At 47.0% G+C, this 25,119-nt stretch overlaps 1 protein-coding gene across 1 annotated transcript in view; it reads right to left on the reverse strand.

Moving 5' to 3' along the window:
• Positions 1-11,462: 11,462 nt before the first annotated feature.
• Positions 11,463-25,119, reverse strand: part of LOC123775224 (serine/arginine repetitive matrix protein 1-like) — a 63,365-nt gene continuing 49,708 nt past the window's right edge. The window contains exon 11 of the mRNA XM_069311509.1: positions 11,463-11,696. Within this exon, the coding sequence (XP_069167610.1) occupies positions 11,463-11,696 (234 nt within the window). The remainder of the gene's footprint in view (positions 11,697-25,119) is intronic.

The following is a 25,119-nucleotide window of genomic DNA, read 5'->3' on the forward strand; positions in this document are numbered from 1 at the left end:
AGTGTCAGTTTAGTCATTACTGCTCAGGACTATGTAACACAACAAGAGTATTGCGCGCGGGTATAACATACAATATTAATGGTGTTTTTGCACCATCATTATTTGAAATGTGCAAGTTTCCAGAAAGTGGAGTCCATTGATGCTTGTGGCTGGGGGACAGACTCTGATACAACAGCTGGGTACTGAGGCACCATCACCGGTGTTAACAGCACTGATAAAGGTTATCATGGGCGCTGCACAGCCTCTGTCAACACTTAGAATACAACGCACTTACCTGCTTGACTACCGCCCACAACATCCAAAGTGTAAACAACGATCTTTGCTGGCACTTACCTGAAAGGAGAAAAATAAAATAATAAAGATAGCGCCAGGCACACAGACGGGGAGATACATAAATATATATATTACACATAAATATTTAATATTTGCTAAAGATACTAGTGGTACTATTACACCAGCAGCAGTAACAACCCCAGCCAAGAAGTAGCAGTAACCCAGGCAGGACCACAACCAGCCAGAGGACACGAGGACATGTTTCACAGCCAAGACATCACAGATATTATCTACCTCAACAACAACAACAACAGGAACACTCCAAACTCGGACGCTACAGGAAACAAAAACAATTGTCGATTTTGCTATATTTGCATATACTTGCAAGATGCTTGCAAGATATACTCAATATGGTAATTAGTTTGTGGTCGAAATACTTCTGAAGAACTATCACAACAGTACATAATAATAGATAAACTTTAGTCAAGGAGCCTTGTGCTGCTTTATGTTTTGCTCAAGCACAAGGACATGCTTTTAAATATACTAAGAATTGGATAGTGGTTAGATGCCTTGGAATCCTTCCTTGTTAGGACTAGCCCAGAAGCGCAGTTCATAGAGTGACTGTTTCCCGTGCTGGGGGTCGGGTGTTCGAGGATCCTAGTGCCCAGGTGAATGATATGATATATCCACGGTGATGCAGTAATCAATTTGTACGACCCGGGGGCCAAGGATCACCTAATTCTCCTGTGCTCGAGTTGCAGCCCAGGAAAGGCAAGTTCTATTGGGAGATTACAAGTTCATGAAGCAGTCCACATAAAAAATAGAACACGCCACCTTTCTATTTGCTTCGTCAATTTTTTTTGCCTTATACTTCATAATTTTACGCCTTACTAACGTTCACACTTGTTCGCCTCCCTTTCCACCTATTTGTATTTGTATGTACCTGCCCTCCTTATTGGTATAAATTTAGTATGCCCTGTATTGTCCCATCACTTGAGAATGAACCATGTAGGTTCGAAACGTTGTGTAAATTTATAATATATGTAATATAGTCTAGTTATTTATTTCTTTTTCTTCACCTCGAACGTTTGAAGAAATCCTCTTCTGATTTCTGAAATCCTCAGTGTAGGTGGGGTGAGGTGTGTCAGTGTAGGTGGGGTGGGGTGTGTCAGTGTAGGTGGGGTGGGGTGTGTCAGTGTAGGCGGGGTGGGGTGTGTCAGTGTAGGCGGGGTGGGGTGTGTCAGTGTAGGCGGGGTGGGGTGTTTCAGTGTAGGCGGGGTGGGGTGTGTCAGTGTAGGCGGGGTGGGGTGTGTCAGTGTAGGCGGGGTGGGGTGTGTCAGTGTAGGCGGGGTGGGGTGTGTCAGTGTAGGCGGGGTGGGGTGTGTCAGTGTAGGCGGGGTGGGGTGTTTCAGTGTAGGTGGGGTGGGGTGTGTCAGTGTAGGTGGGGTGAGGTGTGTCAGTGTAGGCGGGGTGGGGTGTTTCAGTGTAGGTGGGGTGGGGTGTGTCAGTGTAGGTGGGGTAAGGTGTGTCAGTGTAGGTGGGGTAAGGTGTGTCAGTGTAGGCGGGGTGGGGTGTTTCAGTGTAGGTGGGGTGTGTCAGTGTAGGTGGGGTGAGGTGTGTCAGTGTAGGCGGGGTGGGGTGTGTCAGTGTAGGTGGGGTGGGGTGTGTCAGTGTAGGTGGGGTGGGGTGTGTCAGTGTAGGTGGGGTGGGGTGTGTCAGTGTAGGTGGGGTGAGGTGTGTCAGTGTAGGCGGGGTGGGGTGTGTCAGTGTAGGTGGGGTGGGGTGTGTCAGTGTAGGCGGGGTGGGGTGTGTCAGTGTAGGTGGGGTGTGTCAGTGTAGGTGGGGTGGGGTGTGTCAGTGTAGGTGGGGTGGGGTGTGTCAGTGTAGGTGGGGTGAGGTGTGTCAGTGTAGGCGGGGTGGGGTGTGTTAGTGTAGGTGGGGTGAGGTGTGTCAGTGTAGGCGGGGTGGGGTGTGTCAGTGTAGGCGGGGTGGGGTGTGTCAGTGTGGGCGGGGTGGGGTGTGTCAGTGTGGCGGGTGGGGTGTGTCAGTGTGGGCGGGGTGGGGTGTGTCAGTGTAGGCGGGGTGGGGTGTGTCAGTGTAGGTGGGGTGGGGTGTGTCAGTGTAGGCGGGGTGGGGTGTGTCAGTGTAGGCGGGGTGAGGTGTGATGAAGGTATGGTGGTGGTGTAAGGTATGGGTGGGGGGGGGGGGTTAGCGTGGGCGGCGTGTGGGCGGCGGGCGAGGGCATGCTAGCGGTGAGGGGTGGGTGGGGGAGTGAGGGGAGGTGTAAGCAGCGGTGGGTGGTGGGGTGAGAGTGGGGGTGGGGGGGAGGGGGGGGGAGCAACACAGAGGAGACAGTGGGAGGAACCTTGAAAGGTCACGCTGGCAAGCCTGGAGGGGGGGGGGCTTGACTAGATGAATCTAGTATAGTGGAGCTGCCTGCACACTGTGGTGAGATGTGGGGAGGGAGGGGGCGGCAACCAGGTGGGGAGGACGCGGGGAGTGGGACAGGGACGTATGAAGTGATTTGCTTAGGGAAAGACTCACCTGCGACAGGCAGTAATGGGAGAAGGGCGGGGGAAGGAGAGATGGGGAGGAAGTAAAGATAAGATGAGATAAGATAAACCTAAAGAGTCTAAAGTCTAAAATAAGATATAATAAGATATAATAAGAGTCTGAAGCGAGGAAACAAGTGAGCCTCTGACAAGTTTCCGAGACAACTGAATTTAGGAAGTATTAAAAACATATTCAAAATAAACCCTGAGGAAAACATACAATTTTGTCCCAACACAGCAAGAGTTGTGACAGGTGAGGGTAAGACCAGATGTGCAACATGACTACTAACACAAACAATACATGTGAACAACATACACAATGAGCATCAAGTTATGAACCACACAACCACCGAAGAGCTTCACGCAACAATTACAGGACTAGAACACGGCAGCAGACATTACCAAAATGAACACGCTCGTACTCACAAACCTGCCATGAGAGCTTCCATCACTATACACGAATTGATGGAATTCTTGTATATTGAATCATCTCCGTCATCTAGACAGTTGCCCAGATACATCAATAACATCACGATCACATCAACACCTAAACCAGTGAACCATCCCAATTGAGACATTGACACTAACAAGCAAAAACTGCCGCCGTTGTGAAACATTCGCTACCTGGAACAAAAAGTTCCAAGTAGCACGGGCTATGGTGAGCCCGTAATACTGCAGCCAGTACAAAGCAACGCACTAAGAGCCGCAGCAAAACACCGTCCACCATATGACCAGGAGCGCCATGGACAGAACACACAGCCATCCAACATCAGACAAGCCAGCCTCCTCATATGATAGTACCTATCGTAACTATTCGGTGGACAGTACCAATGTGTGTTGGTGGACCTACAGTAAACCACTTTTTGTACTAGTAACTGTTTAGAGCCCAGGAACAATTAAAGCTAAAAACCAAGCTTAAATATTGCTAGGACTAGTATACAGCACATATATGTACTATGTGTCATAAGTCAGTGTGGCAGGTGTTGACAACATCACGGGGTAATGTTGGGTGTTGACAACATCACGGGGTAATGTTGGGTGTTGACAACATCACGGGGTAATGTTGGGTGTTGACAACATCACGGGGTAATGTTGGGTGTTGACAACATCACGGGGTAATGTTGGGTGTTGACAACATCACGGGGTAATGTTGGGTGTTGACAACATCACGGGGTAATGTTGGGTGTTGACAACATCAGGGGGTAATGTTGGGTGTTGACAACATCAAGGGGTAATGTTGGGTGTTGACAACATCACGGGGTAATGTTGGGTGTTGACAACATCACGGGGTAATGTTGGGTGTTGACAACATCACGGGGGTAATGTTGGGTGTTGACAAATGTGTCCCACACTACCCACACCTGCCATCAAACTGTGGCATGTGGGGCAGCCCTGACACATGTGTACCACACTACCCACACCTGCCAGCAGACTGTGGCATGTGTGGCAGCCCTGACACATGTGTACCACACTACCCACACCTGCCAGCAGACTGTGGCATGTGTGGCAGCCCTGACACATGTGTACCACACTACCCACACCTGCCAGCAGCTGTGGTATGTGGGGCAGCCCTGACATACGTGTACTACACTACACACACCTGCCAGCTAGCTGTGGCATGTAGGGCAGCCCTGACACACGTGTAGCACCTTACCTCACACAACACTACCAGACAACATATAACATTGTCTCATGTGTGTTCCTATATGCTGTACATGTTATTTGTGTCACAGGCGCTTCTGGGAGTCCTGGGCCGGGATTCAGCAAGCTTCTACGCAACGAGTTACGAAACCTGTGCATCTCTCAACAATTTTAGCCGATTTATGGCTAAGTTCACCAGGTTCGGAACTTCACAATCTAAGGTTAATGTTGTTATAAACAAGCTTGTAGGCCTTCGGAGGAGCTCGTAGACGTTTTAATAATTGTCAACAAATCTGCCATAACTGTTGAAAGATGTATACATTTCGAAAGTGGTTGCATAAATGCTTGATAAATTCTGGCACTGGTTCAGTACTCAGCTGGTCTGGTTAAACCCACTTGCCAACACCTTGTCTTTGTATCACACTATAATGTCTTGAGTGAGTTGTAAACGGAAACTTGGTGCTTATGTGTATTCACCTGACACTAAAGACACTAAATATTCACTTGACGCGGGGACACTAAAAGCCCCGAAATCATCTCAAGATAACCACCTAGTTGTGCTTGCGGGGGTTGAGCTGTGCTCTTTCGGCCCGCCTCTCAACTGTCAATCAGTCAACTGTTACTAACTACTAACAAATTCCCCCCCCCCCCCCCACACACACACATTGTGAGAAGATCGTGAGGAAAAGGCTCATAGATCATCTGGAGCATAAGGCCAATGTGTTTCCGTCACGAGACATCGTTGTACGTTGATGTCCTGCATTTCCGTGGCTCAGCTGCTGGTTCAGTCTCTTCTATCACGACTGTTTTGTGGGCTACAAGATGAGTAATGCGTCGCGTCCCTTTAGCGAGGTTCACCCGACCGGTGACAGCCAGTCACGGACTGTCACTGGTCACTCAACACTCAATTCTAGGACAGTCTGTTGTCCTTCAGCGGTAACTGGTATGGAGTACAAGAGGCCCAGGTCAGTCAGTCAGCAACTGATGGTCGTTGAAACTACAATCAACTAATCGTCGATCTTCGAACATCTATTTTTTTAGTGTTCATGAACAATTGTGGAACAGTAAACGTAATTGCCATCTTTGCAATATAATATTAACGTAATGCTTCTGAATACCTAGGAACATGAGTTGGAATAATAGTGTTTAAATGTTGAAACCAAGAAAATAAGTTACTAAAATTCCGGAGGAAGGAAATATGGGAATTTTTGTTAAATAACACTAATGAAAACCCAGTGCTTGGTGGCTAGAACACAAGGACAATTGTTGTCATGTCGTGTTCTGTGCTTTGAGAGCAAGAGGGGCGAACTAAATACACAGTTGACACTTAAGTGATAGTGTGAACATCCTTATAGTTGTAATTTCAGCTCGAACTGTGATATTAGAAGTAGTATTGATAAATAAATAAAATATTGTGTTTAATTGGTTAATCTCAGAGAATGTAACTGGTATGTAACCTTTTCCGATAACTGGGGATCCATTTGCGGGGAATTATACGTAATTGACGGTCTCCTGCTTGACCGTCAGTTGGAGGAATTACTCAGTGGATAGCAGGCGGTGGCGGCGTAATTCAGAGTTTGCAGTGTAGCATAGAAGGATACAGTATCCTCCAGCCGTGATATCTAAATGGTCAAACGTTTAGATCTTGAAGAGTTCAACTGAAGGTTACACAGTAGAACTCTGGTTTCTGTATATATTTACTTAATCACGGCCAGGATTAAACCCGTGAGGTTAAAGGCTGGTCCCCGTTACAATGGTAAAGGGGCCAATATCAATGTCCACAGATATCAATGTCCAATCCCACCGCTGCCACCATTGTAATGGGGGTGGCACTTCCTCCCTCATGTTGGCCACACTTCCTCCCTCCCGTGCTTCCATGTTAAGACACTCATCGTGATAATTGTATGTCCTTAAGTGCTTGCCCCCCCCCCCCCGCCCCCCCCCCTCTCTCTCTCTCTCTCTCTCTCTCTCTCTCTCTCTCTCTCTCTCTCTCTCTCTCTCTCTCTCTCTTCCTCTACTCCTCCTTCATCTCCCTCTCACCCACACCCGTTCCCCCAGCCTCCCTCTGTCGCTCCCACCTATCCTTCCTCTTGTGGCTCCTTCCCTCCATCACCTTGAGGTAGCTCCGTGGCGGCCTGGGCTGGTGCGAGCCTTTTATAGTGGTGCGGTAAACCTGTTCTTCAAGTGAGTGCTGCTGCTGCTGCTGCTGCTCCAGCTCTGAACACTGTCTTCAAGGTCTAACGTGTTCATGGCTCCGGGTATGAGGACACGCAAGCACGCGCCTGGCTGGCTCTCTCTCATGCTCTGTGTGTGTGTGCGTGTGTGTGTGTGTGTGTGTGTGTGTGTGTGTGTGTGTGTGTGTGTGTGTGTGTGTGTGTGTGTGTGTGTGTGTGTGATCATCAGGCTGTGCTTGAGGGCCACCTTGGGGACCACCTTGGAAGCCTACCTTGGGAGCCCATCATGGGGGCCACGTTGGGAGCCGCCTCTAGGGGCCACCTGGGGGCCACCTTTCAGTCGCAAGTGGCCAGGTGTCTGACAACACTGGTGTCCCAGGTGTGTGCCCCACTGGCGCCAGGTGTCTGACAACACTGGTGTCTCAGGTGTGTGACCCACTGGCGCCAGGTGTCTGACAACACTGGTGTCTCAGGTGTGTGACCCACTGGCACCAGGTGTGTGACCCATCACGTCGGTACACCTGACCTGGTCACCCGAGCCTGCCCCTCCAGTCCTAGATAACGAAGTGAAAATAATGTACTGTTCCTTGCCCTCTGTTCATGATATATACAAGAACACACTACTCGGTGTTCCTTGCCCTCTGTTCCTGTCCTGGAACAGGATACACTGTGCAGAGTTCATTACTCCCAGAAAATGAGATGCAGGTGAACAAATCTTCGCGGTGTTCAGCATTTCCGCTGCTCTTGACACTGCTGTGATGCGTGACACCTCTCAGTCACACCACCAGGTTCCCCAGACCACTGTGGCTCCTGCCCCGGGGGCGTGTTCCCTCACCAGCTGCACCAGGACGTGCACACACACACACACACACACACACACACACACACACACACACACACACACACACACACACACACACACACACACACACACACAGCCGGGGACGTGTGTGGTTCTCGCCTCACTTAACTGCACAATTAGTAACATTCCTACTCACAACAATATGTTGGTATTTCTTCATCTCTAAGACTACTACTGCGCACTATGTACACTTCATTGTATATAAATGCGATTGTGTGTACTTATCTAATTGTGCTTGCGGGGGTTGAGCTTTGGCTCTTTGGTCCCGCCTCTCAACTGTCAATCAACTGGTGTACAGGTTCCTGAGCCTATTGGGCTCTTATCATATCTACATTTGAAACTGTGTGTGTGTGTGTGTGTGTGTGTGTGTGTGTGTGTGTGTGTGTGTGTGTGTGTGTGTGTGTGTGTGTGTGTGTGTGTGTGTGTGTGCGTGCCTGTTCTTGATGCGCGCATGCGCAGTGGGATTTTTGTAAATAGTGGATGTGATGAAGGTAGACAGGAGCATAGAAGTGGGAGGGGAGGAGGAGGGAGGAGGAGGGGAGAGGTGGGGAAGAGAGAGGAGAGAGAGGAGAGACAGTGTGAGTGTGCAACACTTGAAGGTGTGTGGAAAGATGAGAGAATGCGGGTGAGAGGCGGAAGAGAAGAGAGGTGAGGAAGCCAGGACAAATGAAAATTGAAGATGACGAGATTGATTGATTGATGAAGAATAAGCCACCCAAGAGGTGGCCCTTTTGAGCCATTACCGGAATCAATAGATAATACTGGAGATCTGCACCCTGTGTGACTGGAGATGTCTCCCGTCAGATGACTAGAGGAAGGAAGGCGGGTACAGGTGGCAAAGGAGATGGAGAGAAGAAGTGGAGAACAGAGGAGGGAATAAGATAAAAAGTGAGAATGTAAAGAGAGGAATTTTTTTGTGTGGGGGGGGGAGGGTTGGAAGATCAGAAGAGGAGATAGGGAAAATACCTGAGAAGTGTGAGAGAAGAGAGAGAGGAGGGTAGGAGGAGAGGCGCGGGGGAGGTGAAAGTGAGGAGAAAAGAAGAGCAGTGTAGAAGAGAATATAAGCAGTAGGCAAGAGACAGGTGACGGAGAGACGGGTGACAATACCCGAACACCTGAGAGACAGCAAGGAGTAGTAGCGGGTGTGGGGGGGGAGGAGGGGGGGGAGGGTAGGGGGGCAGTAGGGGGACAGTAGGGAGGGCAAGAGGGCGGCGGGGGAGGAAGTGGGCAGTGATAGAGAGGAAGTACAAAATATATAGGGGTAGTGTCCGGGAAGTGATGAGTTATAGTGAGGGGGGGGGTGATGGTGGACACGGGGGGGAGGGGGGAGCTGAGACTATAAGACAGATGGGCTGGAAGGGTTGAGGCCCAGTTACAGCCCCGCTCCTGTGCCAGGTAAGTCCACTACGGGCTCACCATAGCCCGTGCTACTTGCAACTTTTTGTTCACATATGGGACTAATAGAACAAGAACCCGGACAATGTGATGTTAAAGTGGCCAGAATACGCCTGGGATATAGACGTATCTGGCAGCTTTCTCAAAACCCAAATGTCGAGTACACAATGTGTCAACTTTGTGAAAGAGAAAACATGTACTCCCTTGAACATTATATTGTAGAATGTCCCATACTGACTGACTTTCGCCCTCCTGGGCTAAGGTATGCTGAACTCTGTAGTTACTATATGAGTACTGGAACACTTGATGATATATTGGACTTGTTCCCAAGATTAACCATGTAATGTATCAATTATACAATGTATGTGATGTAACTATATAACCTGAGCTTGTGAAAGCATCTTAATCACCTTCAGTGGTTAATTGCTTAATAACACACTAGTTTCTCTATCTGCTATCTTACTCTCTTACAGTAGGAGAGCCATAAATGTATGTGTATGTATGTGTACATATGTATATGTGTGCGTATGTATATGTATGTATGTATATAAAGTATATGTGGAAGCTGATCAGAATTACATTTCACATTTGTAAATGCATATTAATGATACTATGTAAAGAACACATTGACCACTTTATGTAGGGCAGACATAACTCTGTGTATGTATTTATGTCTGTAGGTTAGATTAGCATTTTAAAAGCACTACAATCACCTTCTGTGGTTGATTGTTCAATAAATCCCTGAACTATATGTTCAACAGATCTCTCACCCTGTCCATGGAGGACAGAAGAAAATGTATATATGCTGATTAGCATTGTAAATGTCTGGCCACGTCTGTGGTAGAAAATAATAATAAAAAAAACTAAAGGCTCACCATAGCCCGTGCTACTTGCAACTTTTTGTTCCCAGTAGCTGATTCTGAAGCAACAACAACAACAACAACAAGGGTTGAGGTGTTATTCACTCCAAAAAAACTACCACTTCACGGGCTATTCATGCCCGTGCCACCTGTGGAGTGGACTTCCACTTCATCAATCAAGAGGTTGAGGTGGTTAATGTGTGGGAAGAGTCAGGTGGACGTGATGACAGGCGAGACCAATTGACAACCATCTCATGTTTGGTGTTTTTCTAAGAATAAGACCACCAACCATTCCTAACTGAGTGAGGTCAATGGCCATTACTTCCAGGAACCATCCAATACGAGGTGCTTCATTAAACCTAACTCAACTTGGACGAGGGAGTCACTAAGGTCCAAATTGTGTTGTAATGAGGCTAAGATTTCTTCCTTCACACAGTTCATGTTAAGCCGTAGCCTGCAAGTTCTTCCAGGACTCGAACCAGTAACCGGTTAATAACCAGGATTGGTGCCCAATCGTTTCTCTTGGCTAGCATAAGAGTGGCAAACAAATAACATGGCTACAAGAAAACATTGTGGAGGTGGTCCAAGAGTGTGTGGTAGACACGGAGGGACACGGAGCCGCGCCTGCCACCCAAGGACCTGGGTCACTCATGGACATATACGCTGCAACTTTTGAAGTGTCCGAGGAGATGTAATAACACAGTCTCCGTGGTGTAGTGGTAAGACACTCGCCTGGCGTTCCGCGAGCGCTATGTCATGGGTTCGTATCCTGGCCGGGGAGGATTTACTGGGCGCAAATCCTTAACTGTAGCCTCTGTTTAACGCAACAGTAAAATGTGTACTTGCATGAAAAAACGATTCTTCGCGGCGGGGATCGTATTCCAGGGACCTGCCCGAAACGCTACGCGTACTAGTGGCTGTACAAGAATGTAACAACTCTTGTATATATCTCAAAAAAAAAAAAAAGTCCCTAATGTAGGGACTGATCTTATAAGAGAGACTCCATAAACGGATTCATATATTGGTATAACAGTTAAAAATATAGGAACTTGTACACTCGTTGCGTGACAGTTGAGAGTTGGAACCCAAGAACTGAAGCACCGTTCTAGGAAGCAGATATAAATGAACGCACACCTTAAGCCAACCCAGCGCGCCGCGCGTGAAGACGCAACACAAATTATGTCTTGTTCTTTTCATCATTCACAATAAGATATTTTTGCAAATGCTTTTTTGATGCAGACTTGCAGAGAGCCGTGACCGGAGGCGTGCCAGGGTGTAGAGTATACTGTACACCAGACTGCAGCAGGCGGCCCCTACACAGGTACTCACCTTCTACACGCCTCATGATGGACTAAGGCGCCCACTGAGCGTCACCACTATAACCCACCGTCACACTTACCTTTGTGGTCTTGCCTCACACCGCTGGCCCTCTCAACAATTACCTCTCTAAGAAAATCGCGCAACTACAACAAAATCTTCCCAGACAAAAACCTAAGACAGGACACTAATGCAACATGTTGTTGTTGTTGTTAAAGATTTGCTACCTGGAAGAAAGTTGCAAGTAGCACGGGCTATGGTGAGCTCGTGCTACTAATGCAACATTAATGCAACATTAGAGTAATGCAACAGCCGGGACTCTGCCAGAACTAACAACCATGACAACTATACCAAAATATCTCGGATCAATATATAATAACACTGGATACTAAAGGACAAACATCAGAACAGTTTGTAGTAAACAAGACTGAGCAAATCCACGTAGAAGTGAAGTAGAGTAAGTGGTGCACTGACCTTGTAGCTGGTGAATCTGAGCCTGGAACTCTGCGAGTCGTTCATCAACGAAGTCTTGACTCTGGCGCTCGATGAGCTCCTGTGTGGAGGGTGTGTACTCGTAGTCCGGCCCGGGGAACCCCAACATGGAGAGCGGCGTCCCCGACGCCTGCACCCATCACACACAACCACAGGAAGAGGAGAAAATCTGTATTACTCTCACGATGCAATCTAGAAATACAGATTTTTATGTTGGGTGAATTATACAACATTGGTATAATAGGCTTCAGGAATTAGGGTTTTATACGTTGAAACTTATGTAGTGGACGAGCGTCGTATTGAGGTGGTTGTTGTGGCAGAGGACACGTGGGTGGTGGAGGGCCAGGTTGTGCTGCTCCCACAACCCCCTCACAACCCCCCCCCCCCACCACCAGTGTGCACGCGTGTAGGTGTATATAAACACACACAACAAACACACACCAAATGGATGATGATGTCAGCCAGCAACATGTGAGCTCAGCGGCGGGACTCACCTCAGCGGCGGGACTCACCTCAGCGGCGGGACTCACCTCAGCGGCGGGACTCACCTCAGCGGCGGGACTCACCTCAGCGGCGGGACTCACCTCAGCGGCGGGACTCACCTCAGCGGCGGGACTCACCTCAGCGGCGGGACTCACCTCAGCGGCGGGACTCACCTCAGCGGCTGCTGACCAGAGTCTACCATGTGTTCCTTACCGTACAGCATGATGATGTGCAACCCTCTCTCACCTCAACATGTTCTGGGCCCGAGCCACATGTTGTCTACATAATACAACATATGATGCTCATTCTTCTTATCTTTTGTCCTTCCTAAACCCCAGACTGACCATCAATTTCGGTAACCTAATCACCCAACATATGACTGATGATCAGATGATTTTCAGATGCATCGAAAGTCTGAACAGCAAAATAAACAGCGCTAGCAATGTGGTCACTTTGAACATTTATTTATTTGAATGGCCTGAATTCGCGCATTTGTGTTGCTCACGTGGCCCCACAAAAAGGAGGAGATTTGATAAAACATCTATGCCCAAAATGCATTATTTATATATATATATATATATATATATATATATATATATATGTATATATATATATATATATATATATATATATATATATATATATATATATATATATATATATATATATATATATATATATATATATATATATATATATGGTGGAGATGTGGGCTTTATCACCACATTAGAAATCATGTTGGCTAATAATTATCTCTAGAATAGGAAAATGCTTAAGTTCTCCCTGCATGTTATTGATTCCTGATCTTGGAGCACCAAGAATTGCTTCAATGAGGGTGCTTGGAGCACCCCATTGCTTCAATCTGTATTACGAGAAGCTCATACAGTGCAAGGCATGATAATGAACTTGGGATCTGGAAAAGATCGTGTAAAATAGTCTACCATGTATAATACTGATACCAATATTTCAACCAATGAGTGATTTTAGAGTTCGAGACTTTGAGCCAATAATGTAGGTCGTTTACAAGGGTTCTGTTGATATCTACTCCACGGTGTTTGACCTGCCTACAGGTCTCAATATTTTGGTCGACTTGGAAATACAAGAGGGACATTTGTTCTCTTGTAGGGATGAAGTGTCCTGTATTTTCTTAGCTAAAGAGACCACATTAACGATTTTACTAACAAGAGACTCGTGTAGAAGTTTGGGTATTTGCGGGAACTTTTTTTTTTTTTTTTAATACATGAGGTACATCTGCATTAGTGTAGCTACCCTAGGACTATATGAAGTGGAGTACAGTGTGTCAAAAAAGCTAACTACGGTGATGCTAAAAAATCCCCATCACACAGGATGGTTAGTCATACAGAGGCATGTGATAGGCAGTCTGCACTGGCAGACTCCGGATGCATTTTGAGGATATCATCAACACAAGAGTGAATAAGGTAGCAGTGGTAATACAAGTCCCCATCTCGCAGGATGGTTAGTTATTCAGGACCATATGTTTAGTAGCCTGCACTGGCAAATTTTGGGTACACTGTGAGGATATCTTCAAGAATATGAGAGTGAATAAAGTAATTGCAAAGCTCCAGGTACCTCATGCCAACTGGTCTGAAAGGTCTAATAACTGGGCATTCAGTGATGTAGTGCGGGAGATCATGCCGTAGTTCCTGCTCACAGAGTTTGCAACTGGAGTGCTCAGGATTGGGAGACCCGTCACCTGCAGCCACCTGCCACAGGTAACGGTAACCCAACCTGATCCTTGCAACCACTGTGTCGCACAGTCTAGTGGACGTTTTGTGCTGTCCATAGATATAGGTTTCAGATCTGAACAAATCATAGCTTTTTATACTAGTACTTTCAGGTCGTTGGGAGTCAGTAAGTTCTTTCCTATTAGATCTGAGTGTTTGGACCAATACAGTTTTGACAGCAGAGATGGGGATACCTAGATCTAATTCAACTTCATCCTTGTTACACGCTAATTTGGCTGCAATGTCTGTCTCATTATGATGGGTTATATTTATGTGTGAAGGTATCCATACAATGGAGATTCGAGACCCATTACTCTGTGCATCAATTAGGTCATTTATAATTGGGAGTATGAGGTTCTTGCTGTCGATCTTCCAAGAGAAGTTTTCGATTGCTTGAAGAGCAGACTTTGAATCGCAGAATATTATTCCTCCTCCAATGTTTTTTAATGTACTGGTTGCTAAGTGTAATGCTGCTAGTTCTGCTTGTGTGGAGGTCAGCCAGCTAATTATGGTCAATAAATAAGTCTACGGAAGATCGCCCGCCATCTTTCACTTACTAAACCGCATTGTTAACAAATTTAATCACTAAAACTAATCAGAAACTGACAAATTCAAGGCTGACTTCCTACATTTGTATAAATAAACACAAACAACAATCATTATATAATTTAACTAGCCAATTATGTCCCACTCTGCAATTCCATTTAATATACGAAAATACGGCAGTGTTATTTACAAGGAATTGGGCATAGTTTCTTTCACGATGCTTCTGTTTACCTAGCAGCAAACAGGTATCTATGAGTAGCGGTAAATAGGTAGCTAGGAGTTAGAGTTTTTGCGGACTGCCCTGCAACACCTGAGAGAAATATGTGTGGTAGATGGAGAGAGACAGGTCGGTAGTCGGTACAATATACAGCCAACAGAGAGACAGGTGGGGGTCAAGAGCTACAAGCTCGATCCTGCAAGCACAAATAGTAAATACAAATAGGAAATACACACACACACACACACACACACACACACACACACACACACACACACACACACACACACCTACCTCCAGACACCTGTAGCATGTACAGATATATCTCCGTCGAGACATCACGGCAAGATTGTGGACATTTAGGAGGAATGTCTCTCCCTCGTGGTCGATGCCTTAACCAGATTCACTTCACTTAAACCTTCCACATATTAACTACCAGTTATGTATTTGGCTGGTGTCCTGATCCACTCTTCCCTTCACCAGGTTCTCTCCGCTCACGCTCTTCAACTTCCCTCTACCCATGCCCGTCACCAGGCTCTACCCATGCCCGTCACCAAACTCTACCCATGCCCGTCACCAAACTCTACCCATGCCCGTCACCAAACTCTATCCATGCCCGTCACCAGGCTCTACCCATGCCCGTCACCAAACTCTATCCATGCCCGTCACTAAGCTCTACCCATGCCCGTCACCAGGCTCTACCCATGCCCGTCACCAAACTCTATCCATGCCCGTCACCAGGCTCTACCCATGCCCGTCACCAGGCTCTACCCATGCCCGTCACCAAACTCTATCCATGCCCGTCACCAGGCTCTACCCATGCCCGTCACCAGGCTCTACCCATGCCCGTCACCAGGCTCTACCCATGCCCGTCACCAGGCTCTACCCATGCCCGTCACCAGGCTCTACCCATGCCCGTCACCAGGCTGTATTTCATTAAGCCACACACCAAGTGGCCACCGCGTACCCCTTTCACCTACATCCTTCACTTATACACATCACAAGGCTTTATTTATTCATGTTATTAACCACTCTCCTTCTGCTAATGTCACTTATAAACTTATGTCCTTCACTAATTTTCTTACACTTTGCTCTTCATTTCTCTTAATTTTAGAAAAAAAAAAAACTGATCGAGTTCTAAAATCAATTTCCCAATGTGAATCGAGTTAGATTTTATCTTTCTAATGCAAGTTTTAAACTTGAATACTTCATAAGTTAATACTTCATAGGAGCTCAATTTCAACAAACACCAAAACTTGAGTGTTTATATATTTCAACTTTGACTCAAGAGTTCCTCGGCGGTAGTTTCCAGGCACAACAAGTCGAGAGTTTTCAACACGATAAACTTAACGATACTTTAGCTCGCCCACACTTTCTGAACCCTCTTTCACGAGGTTCATACACTGACTTGATGCTCCCGCCCCCTCCCTGACTGCCTGCCTGCCTGCCTGCCTGCCTGCCTGCCTGCCTGCCACACAAGTCCCTAATATCTGCCGTCCCCTGCCTGTCGTGGACACAAGCCCCTGAGCACGACCCGAGACGCACCAAACTCCAATGGAAACTGGGCTACCTTTCCTCCCATACACCTCCAACGTCCCTTTACACGCTCCAGCCCATTAAAAATGGGACGAGGGGGGATAACGACACCTCCCATACCCCCAACCCCTTGGCGAGACATCGAATTTTTTCACGCAAGCAAATGTTGATGTGACGGAGAGGAGGGAGAGGGGAACCCCTCCTAACCCCCCGCTAGGAGGGGGTCGCCCCCCCCCCCCCGCGGGACCATAAGGCAGGGAGGGGGTGTGGGTGTGGGGGGTGAAGGGCAGGTTAAAGGCCTTCCGCCCCACAGTTGAAGGGGAAATTATAAGGTTTATTTTAAAGTGAAGAACCCCCCGGAAAGCACCTCTTGGCACACCTGTTCTCTAAGCCCACACAAGCTCTCAACACACCTGGCAAACATGTTTTCTGAGCTCATACTGGCTCCCACACACACCTGCCACGCATCTGTTACCTCAGGACCCACTGGTTCGCATACACCTGACACACACACCTGTTCTCTTAGCCACCACATACCCCCCCCCCCTGTCTATCCCCCCAACCCCCCACACCCTTAGCCGCCTGTGTCAAACCCTCCATCCTTCCCTACCAGCTGTTCTCCTGCCATGTGTGTACACGCGCACCACCGCACCCTGCACGCACGCACGCACTCAACCCCCGCAAGCATAACCAGGTGAATACACTAACAGACCCCCCGTATCTAACAAGTATTCCCAGCAAACTTCTAGATAAACTAATCCGAAGCAAGCTAGAAGAACATTTAGACCAAGTTAATTTTGTCTCCTGGCACCAGTACGGATATAATAAAGGAAAATCCTCTAGACAAACGAGCTGATGTTCTACAACAAGATGACAAATCAAATCAAAGAGGGCTAGGCAGACTGCATATTCCTAGACTGTCAGAAGACATTCGACATGGTCCCTCATGAAAGACTTCTACACAAACTGGAGAAGCAGACTGGTGTATCTGAGAGTCCTAAGGTGGGTCACAGAGTATCTCTCAAGGAAGGAAGTAAAAAGTTACACTAAGATTAGGGAGCCGGTCGGCCGAGCGGACAGCACGCTGGACTTGTGATCCTGTGGTCCCGGGTTCAATCCCGGGCGCCAGCGAGAAACAATGGGCAGAGTTTCTTTCACCCTATGCCCCTGTTACCTAGCAGTAAAAAAGGTACCTGGGTGTTAGTCAGCTGTCACAGGCTGCTTCCTGGGGGTGGAGGCCTGGTCGAGGACCGGGCCGCGGGGACACTAAAGCCCCGAAATCATCTCAAGATAACCTCAAGAAGATCAGAGTGTGGAAAGTGACGTCAGAGTGGAGGGAAGTTACGAGTGGAGTACCACAAGGGTCGGTTCTTGGGCCCATCCTGTTACTAATATACTTCAATGACCTGGCAGAGGATACTGACTCCTTCATATCAATGTTTGCAGATGATGCTAAACTACTGAGATGAGTCAGGACACCGTTAGATTGTCATGCATTGTAAAATAATTAGGACACTCCAGGTCTGAAAAATGGCTGCTAGAGTTTATCCCAGCAAAATGTAAAGTTATGAGAATGGAACAGGAGTGGGAAGACCAGTACAGCAGTATAGGATGAAGGGAAGACCAGTACAGCAGTATAGGATGAAGGGAAGACCAGTACAGCAGTATAGGATGAAGGGAAGACCAGTACAGCAGTATAGGATGAAGGGAAGACCAGTACAGCAGTATAGGATGAAGGGAAGACCAGTACAGCAGTATAGGATGAAGGGAAGACCAGTACAGCAGTATAGGATGAAGGGAAGACCAGTACAGCAGTATAGGATGAAGGGAAGACCAGTACAGCAGTATAGGATGAAGGGAAGACCAGTACAGCAGTATAGGATGAAGGGAAGACCAGTACAGCAGTATAGGATGAAGGGAAGACCAGTACAGCAGTATAGGATGAAGGGAAGACCAGTACAGCAGTATAGGATGAAGGGAAGACCAGTACAGCAGTATAGGATGAAGGGAAGACCAGTACAGCAGTATAGGATGAAAAGAAGACCAGTACAGCAGTATAGGATGAAGGGAAGACCAGTACAGCAGTATAGGATGAAGGGAAGACCAGTACAGCAGTATAGGATGAAGGGAAGACCAGTACAGCAGTATAGGATGAAGGGAAGACCAGTACAGCAGTATAGGATGAAGGGAAGACCAGTACAGCAGTATAGGATGAAGGGAAGACCAGTACAGCAGTATAGGATGAAGGGAAGACCAGTACAGCAGTATAGGATGAAGGGAAGACCAGTACAGCAGTATAGGATGAAGGGAAGACCAGTACAGCAGTATAGGATGAAGGGAAGACCAGTACAGCAGTATAGGATGAAGGGAAGACCAGTACAGCAGTATAGGATGAAGGGAAGACCAGTACAGCAGTATAGGATGAAGGGAAGACCAGTACAGCAGTATAGGATGAAGGGAAGACCAGTACAGCAGTATAGGATGAAGGGAAGACCAGTACAGCAGTATAGGATGAAGGGAAGACAGATTCTCCAATCAGAAAGGAAGAAAGACCTGGGAGTGGACATAACCCTAAAACTTATACCAGACCCCCAGATTAGCAGAGTAACAACAGCTGCATACAGCATACTGGACAACATTAGCAGAGTAACAACAGCTGCATACAGCATACTGGACAACATTAGCAGAGTAACAACAGCTGCATACAGCATACTGGACATCATTAGCAGAGTAACAACAGCTGCATACAACATACTGGACAACATTAGCAGAGTAACAACAGGTGCATACAGCATACTGGACAACATTAGCAGAGTAACAACAGCTGCATACAACATACTGGACAACATTAGCAGAGTAACAACAGCTGCATACAGCATACTGGACAACATTAGCAGAGTAACAACAGCTGCATACAACATACTGGACAACATTAGCAGAGTAACAACAGCTGCATGCAGCATACTGGACAACATTAGCAGAGTAACAACAGCTGCATACAACATACTGGATAACATTAGCAGAGTAACAACAGCTGCAAACAGCATACTGGACAACATTCATGAATACTTTAGAAACTTGAAGAAAGGGGTCTTTCTGGGCCCTATATACAGTGAGGTGAGGCCCACTCTTGAATAGTCATCCCCAGCATGGAACGCCTACTTAAAAAGGACAAGGAGAAACTAGAATAGGTCCAAAGATATGCAACGTGACTCTTTCCTGAGCTGAAGGGATTGATCTATGAGGAAAGACCGAGCTGGCCCTTCACACACACTGAAGGAAAGGAGATATAGGGAGGACATGATAACAACATATAAGTTCCTAAGGGGAATTGACAAAGTAGACAAAGTAGCATTGTTTATAGCTAGGAACAGCAGAACGAGGGGTCACGGATGGAAAGTAGAGACGCAAATGAGTCAAAGAATCGACAGAAAGCACTTTGTCTGGGTTTGAGCTATGAACCAGTGGAACTGGAACAGGTTACACGTAGAAGTCATTGAAAGTCGATTTAAAAGTTTAATTGTAATAAAAATGTGAGAAATGAGACACTGCATTGATCTAAGAACGTTCGGAAGGCGGAGGCCAGGAGCCTAGCTCAACCCTGCAAACACATGTAGGTGAGTACCATTACGGATACGCGCACGCACACACACCACACACACACACACACACACACACACACACTTACCAATAGACCAAAGGGCCCAAAATATCACATCACCAATCATCAGTGAGTGCCCTCCCCCCCCCCATCACTTCCTCTTCCTGGTGCTCAGTTATGGCACCGTTCCCACTTCCAGAACTCACTCTCGTAAGGGCCACTTTTGTCCCACTGCCTCGCTCGTCTCACACAATTTCTAAACTATGTCAGGTTACGTGTTGACAACATTTGACACAACCCGTTCTCACAAATTTAATAAGTCAATATTGACTTATTAGTTGCGTGCATAGGTGACATATTAAACATAATAGTTTCCCTTGAAAAGCTTCATAGAAAACACCGACCTTACCTAACCTACTTAGTATGTTAAAATAAGCATCTTATAGCTTCGTAATTACAATTGTTACTTAACCTATTATAGGTATAGGTTAGGTAATAATTGTAATTACGAAGCAATAAGATGCTTATCTTAACATACTAAGTAGGTTAGGTAAGGTCGGTGTTTTCTATGAAGCTTTTCAAGGGAAACTATTATGTTAAGTATGTCACCTATGCACATATTTAATAAGTCAATATTGACTTATTAAATTTGCGAGAACGGGTTGTTTGACAACATCTCGTCGGCCGCTCATATTGTCCACAAATGTTAAGACACACCTGATTGATGGGCTTCTGGGAGTTCTTCACTCCTCAAGTCCGGCCTGAGGTCAGGCTGGACTTATTCATCTGCTGTATCACATCCTGGCTTGATCAATATATCAACAGTTTACATATATATCAACAGTTTAGTAAATGTACTAGACTAATCACCTAGTCATGTCTCCTGCCCGGACTCCACATATGAAAGTATTAATAGTAACTATTTGGCCTAAAATACACATATGTAGGGTTGGACCACCATACAGTGCACTTTTATATCATTTAGTTGGGATAAATCATAAATTCTTGTAACTGCATCATAAATATAAGACCTAGCCTAACAACCCAAGACCTAATACACGCTTTTAGGGCCTAATCTTAATTAGGCCCTTAAATAGCAAAATATGTGCTATATTGGGCCTAGGCATATTTAAATTTAGGGTTTCGATTATTTTTTCGAACTCTTTGAAATGTATTGTAGAAAAAGTAGTTACTGGAGGTGTATCAGTACACATTGGTACTCTGGACCAAACAGTTACTATAAGTACTGTCATTTCTGGAGGCTGAAGTGCTTCTTTCACTCTCATTCCTCTAGGGGGGAAGGGGGGGGGGTGTACGGCATAACCCAGGGTTTCTCTCTCTCTTTCATATATCTATCTATCCATAGATCTATCTGTATATCCATTCATCTGTACCTCATTATCTATTCATCCTTCACTCCCTCTTCGTCCCTCCACACACATTCTTCCAAGTTCTCTCACAATATATATATATATATATATATATATATATATATATATATATATATATATATATATACTCATTTAGGCACATGTGAATTTGTGCAGCTACCCTAGGCTATATGAAGGGGAGTACAGTGTGTGTCACGAACTTTAGATATATATATATATATATATATATATATATATATATATATATATATATATATATATATATATATATATATATATATATATATATATATATATGTATATATATATATATATATATATATATATATATATATATATATATATATATATATATATATAATATATATATATATATGTCGTACCTAGTAGCCAGAACGCACTTCTCAGACTACTATGCAAGGCCAGATTTGCCTAATAACCCAAGTTTTCCTGAATTAATATATTTTCTCTAATTTTTTTCTTAGGAAATGATAAAGCTACCCATTTCATTATGTATGAGGTAATTTTTTTTATTGGAGTTAAAATTAACGTAGATATATGACCGAACCTAACCAACCCTACCTAACCTAACCTAACCTATCTTTATAGGTTAGGTTGGGTTAGGTAGCCGAAAAAGTTAGGTTAGGTTAGGTTAGGTAGGTTAGGTAGTCGAAAAAACATTAATTCATGAAAACTAGGCTTATTAGGCAAATCGGGCCTTGTATAGTAGGCTGAGAAATGCGTTCTGGCTACTAGGTACGACATATATATATATATATATATATATATATATATATATATATATATATATATATATATATATATATATATATATATATATATAATGTATTATTTTTTCCCATCAATATTAATTTAAGTATAACTGTCACAATTTGTTCAACAAACACACACTGCGTGAGACGCGGCGCGGTATCTCTTAAGACAACCTAAGTGATACCAAAATGAGAAGAGCTCCAAAAGTTTCCCCACCCCCCCTGGTCCCCGTGGTCTTACTCCCGCCTCAGACCTCAGCCGCCCACCGGTCTACTACCCCCCCCCCCCCCTCCCACCTCCCACCCCACCATTATAGAGCAATCACACCTACAGAAATAGTCCCGGACCCAGCATCATCTACTCTAGAATAGTCTCGGAGGCAGGTATTCCTGGACGATACAGGAGCACAAGGCCAAGATGCAAATAGATCTTTGGCTGTGGATGGGTTGCTTCACGTCCATCTCAAGGGAACACTCTTTAACATGCTGTCAGGGCAAGATCTTGACACACTGATCTCTTCAACGTGCTCTCTGGACCTTACCGTCAGGTGGGCGACGCTCCCAAGAGTACCAGGTGACGCGCAGGTAAGGTGCCGGCCCACCCTACTGGGCGGTACGGGACGCACCGCTACCACATCCACATGTTCCCTCCACATCCACATGTTCCCTCCACACCCACATGTTCCCCTCTACACCCACATGTTCCCTCCACACCCACACGTCCCCTCCACACCCACACGTTCCCTCCACACCCACACGTCCCCTCCACACCCACACGTTCCCTCCACACCCACATGTCCCCTCCACACCCACACGTTCCCTCCACACCCACACGTTCCCTCCACACCCACACGTTCCCTCTACACCCACACGTTCCCTCCACACCCACACGTTCCCTCCACACCCACACGTTCCCTCCACACCCACACGTTCCCTCCACACCCACACGTTCCCTCCACACCCACACGTTCCCTCCACACCCACACGTTCCCTCCACACCCACACGTTCCCTCCACACCCACACGTTCCCTCCACACCCACACGTTCCCTCCACACCCACATATACTCTCCACACCCACATATACTTTCCACACCCACATATTCACTTCCACCCACATGTCCCCTCCACGCCCACATGTCCCCTCCACACCCACATGTCCCCTCCACACCCACATGTCCCCTCCACACCCACACGTTCCCTCCACACCCACACGTTCCCTCCACACCCACACGTTCCCTCCACACCCACACGTTCCCTCCACACCCACACGTTCCCTCCACACCCACACGTTCCCTCCACACCCACATATATTCTCCACACCCACATGTCCCCTCCACACCCACATGTTCCCTCCACACCCACATATCCCCTCCACACCCATATATCCCCTCCACACCCACATGTTCCCTCCACACCCACATGTTCCCTCCACACCCACATATCCCCTCCACACCCATATATCCCCTCCACACCCACATGTTCCCTCCACACCCACATGTTCCCTCCACACCCACATGTTCCCTCCACACCCACATGTTCCCTCCACACCCACATGTTCCCTCCACACCCACATGTTCCCTCCACACCCACATGTCCCCTCCACACCCACATATCCCCTCCACACCCACATGTTCCCTCCACACCCACATGTCCCCTCCACACCCACATGTCCCCTCCACACCCACATATCCCCTCCACACCCACATATCCCCTCCACACCTACATGTTCCCTCCACACCCACATGTTCCCTCCACACCCACATGTCCCCTCCACACCCACATATCCCCTCCACACCCACATATCCCCTCCACACCCACAAATAACAATATGTTGTATATGTAGGGAAGACAAGAGAAGGGGTGAGCTTGGAGGGTGGAGAAGGTGGTGTGGGTCCCAAGAGCAATAAGTTAATTGTGTGGTACAGGTGTAGTGCCAACCCTGCCACCCGAGCCTATATTACCACAAGTGCCAACACCTGTCACATCATTTGTACTCGCAACTGTTACATCTCTCACCCATTCTCTCAACACTCGTGTTGTGTTCCCTTGTCTCAAGCTTTCCTCGAGGAATAATAGAGAATAAGTCGTGACACAAAGGCGGGTGTGTACTTGTCTCAGGGAACCAATCATGATGAAGCGCCTCCAAACTCACCAGCTCCGTCTACCATAAGTTTTCAGTGTTCACTCATTAACAATGAAGTTAATATTAGAGTTGCTACTAATAATATAACAAACATATCACTACGAGGCATTTTATATATGTTAAAATAATAACAAAACGAACTAAGAATCTATCACGTAAAACATTCAGTATTGTGATGCTGTTATCTAACTTACTAATTGTGTAATGGCCAGGTGCCCACACATGCCCAAGTGACCTGGTGGGTGCCCACACATGCCCAAGTGACCTGGTGGGTGCCCACACATGCCCAAGTGACCTGGTGGGTGCCCACACATGCCCAAGTGACCTGGTGGGTGCCCACACATGCCCAAGTGACCTGGTGGGTGCCCACACATGCCCAAGTGACCTGGTGGGTGCCCACACATGCCCAAGTGACCTGGTGGGTGCCCACACACACCCAAGTGACCTGGTGGGTGCCCACACATGCCCAAGTGACCTGGTGGGTGCCCACACATGCCCAAGTGACCTGGTGGGTGCCCACACATGCCCAAGTGACCTGGTGGGTGCCCACACATACACAAGTGACCTGGTGGGTGCCCACACATGCCCAAGTGACCTGGTGGGTGCCCACACATACCCAAGTGACCTGGTGGGTGCCCACACATTCCCAAGTGACCTGGTGGGTGCCCACACATACACAAGTGACCTGGTGGGTGCCCACACATGCCCAAGTGACCTGGTGGGTGCCCACACATACCCAAGTGACCTGGTGGGTGCCCACACATACCCAAGTGACCTGGTGGGTGCCCACACATACACAAGTGACCTGGTGGGTGCCCACACATGCCCAAGTGACCTGGTGGGTGCCCACACATTCCCAAGTGACCTGGTGGGTGCCCACACATACCCAAGTGACCTGGTGGGTGCCCACACACACCCAAGTGACCTGGTGGGTGCCCACACACACCCAAGTGACCTGGTGGGTGCCCACACATACACAAGTGACCTGGTGGGTGCCCACACATACACAAGTGACCTGGTGGGTGCCCACATACCCAAGTGACCTGGTGGGTGCCCACACATACGCAAGTGACCTGGTGGGTGCCCACACATACACAAGTGACCTGGTGGGTGCCCA

The sequence above is a fragment of the Procambarus clarkii genome, chromosome 70, assembly GCF_040958095.1.
Source record: "Procambarus clarkii isolate CNS0578487 chromosome 70, FALCON_Pclarkii_2.0, whole genome shotgun sequence".
Classification (NCBI taxonomy): Eukaryota; Metazoa; Arthropoda; class Malacostraca; order Decapoda; family Cambaridae; genus Procambarus; species Procambarus clarkii.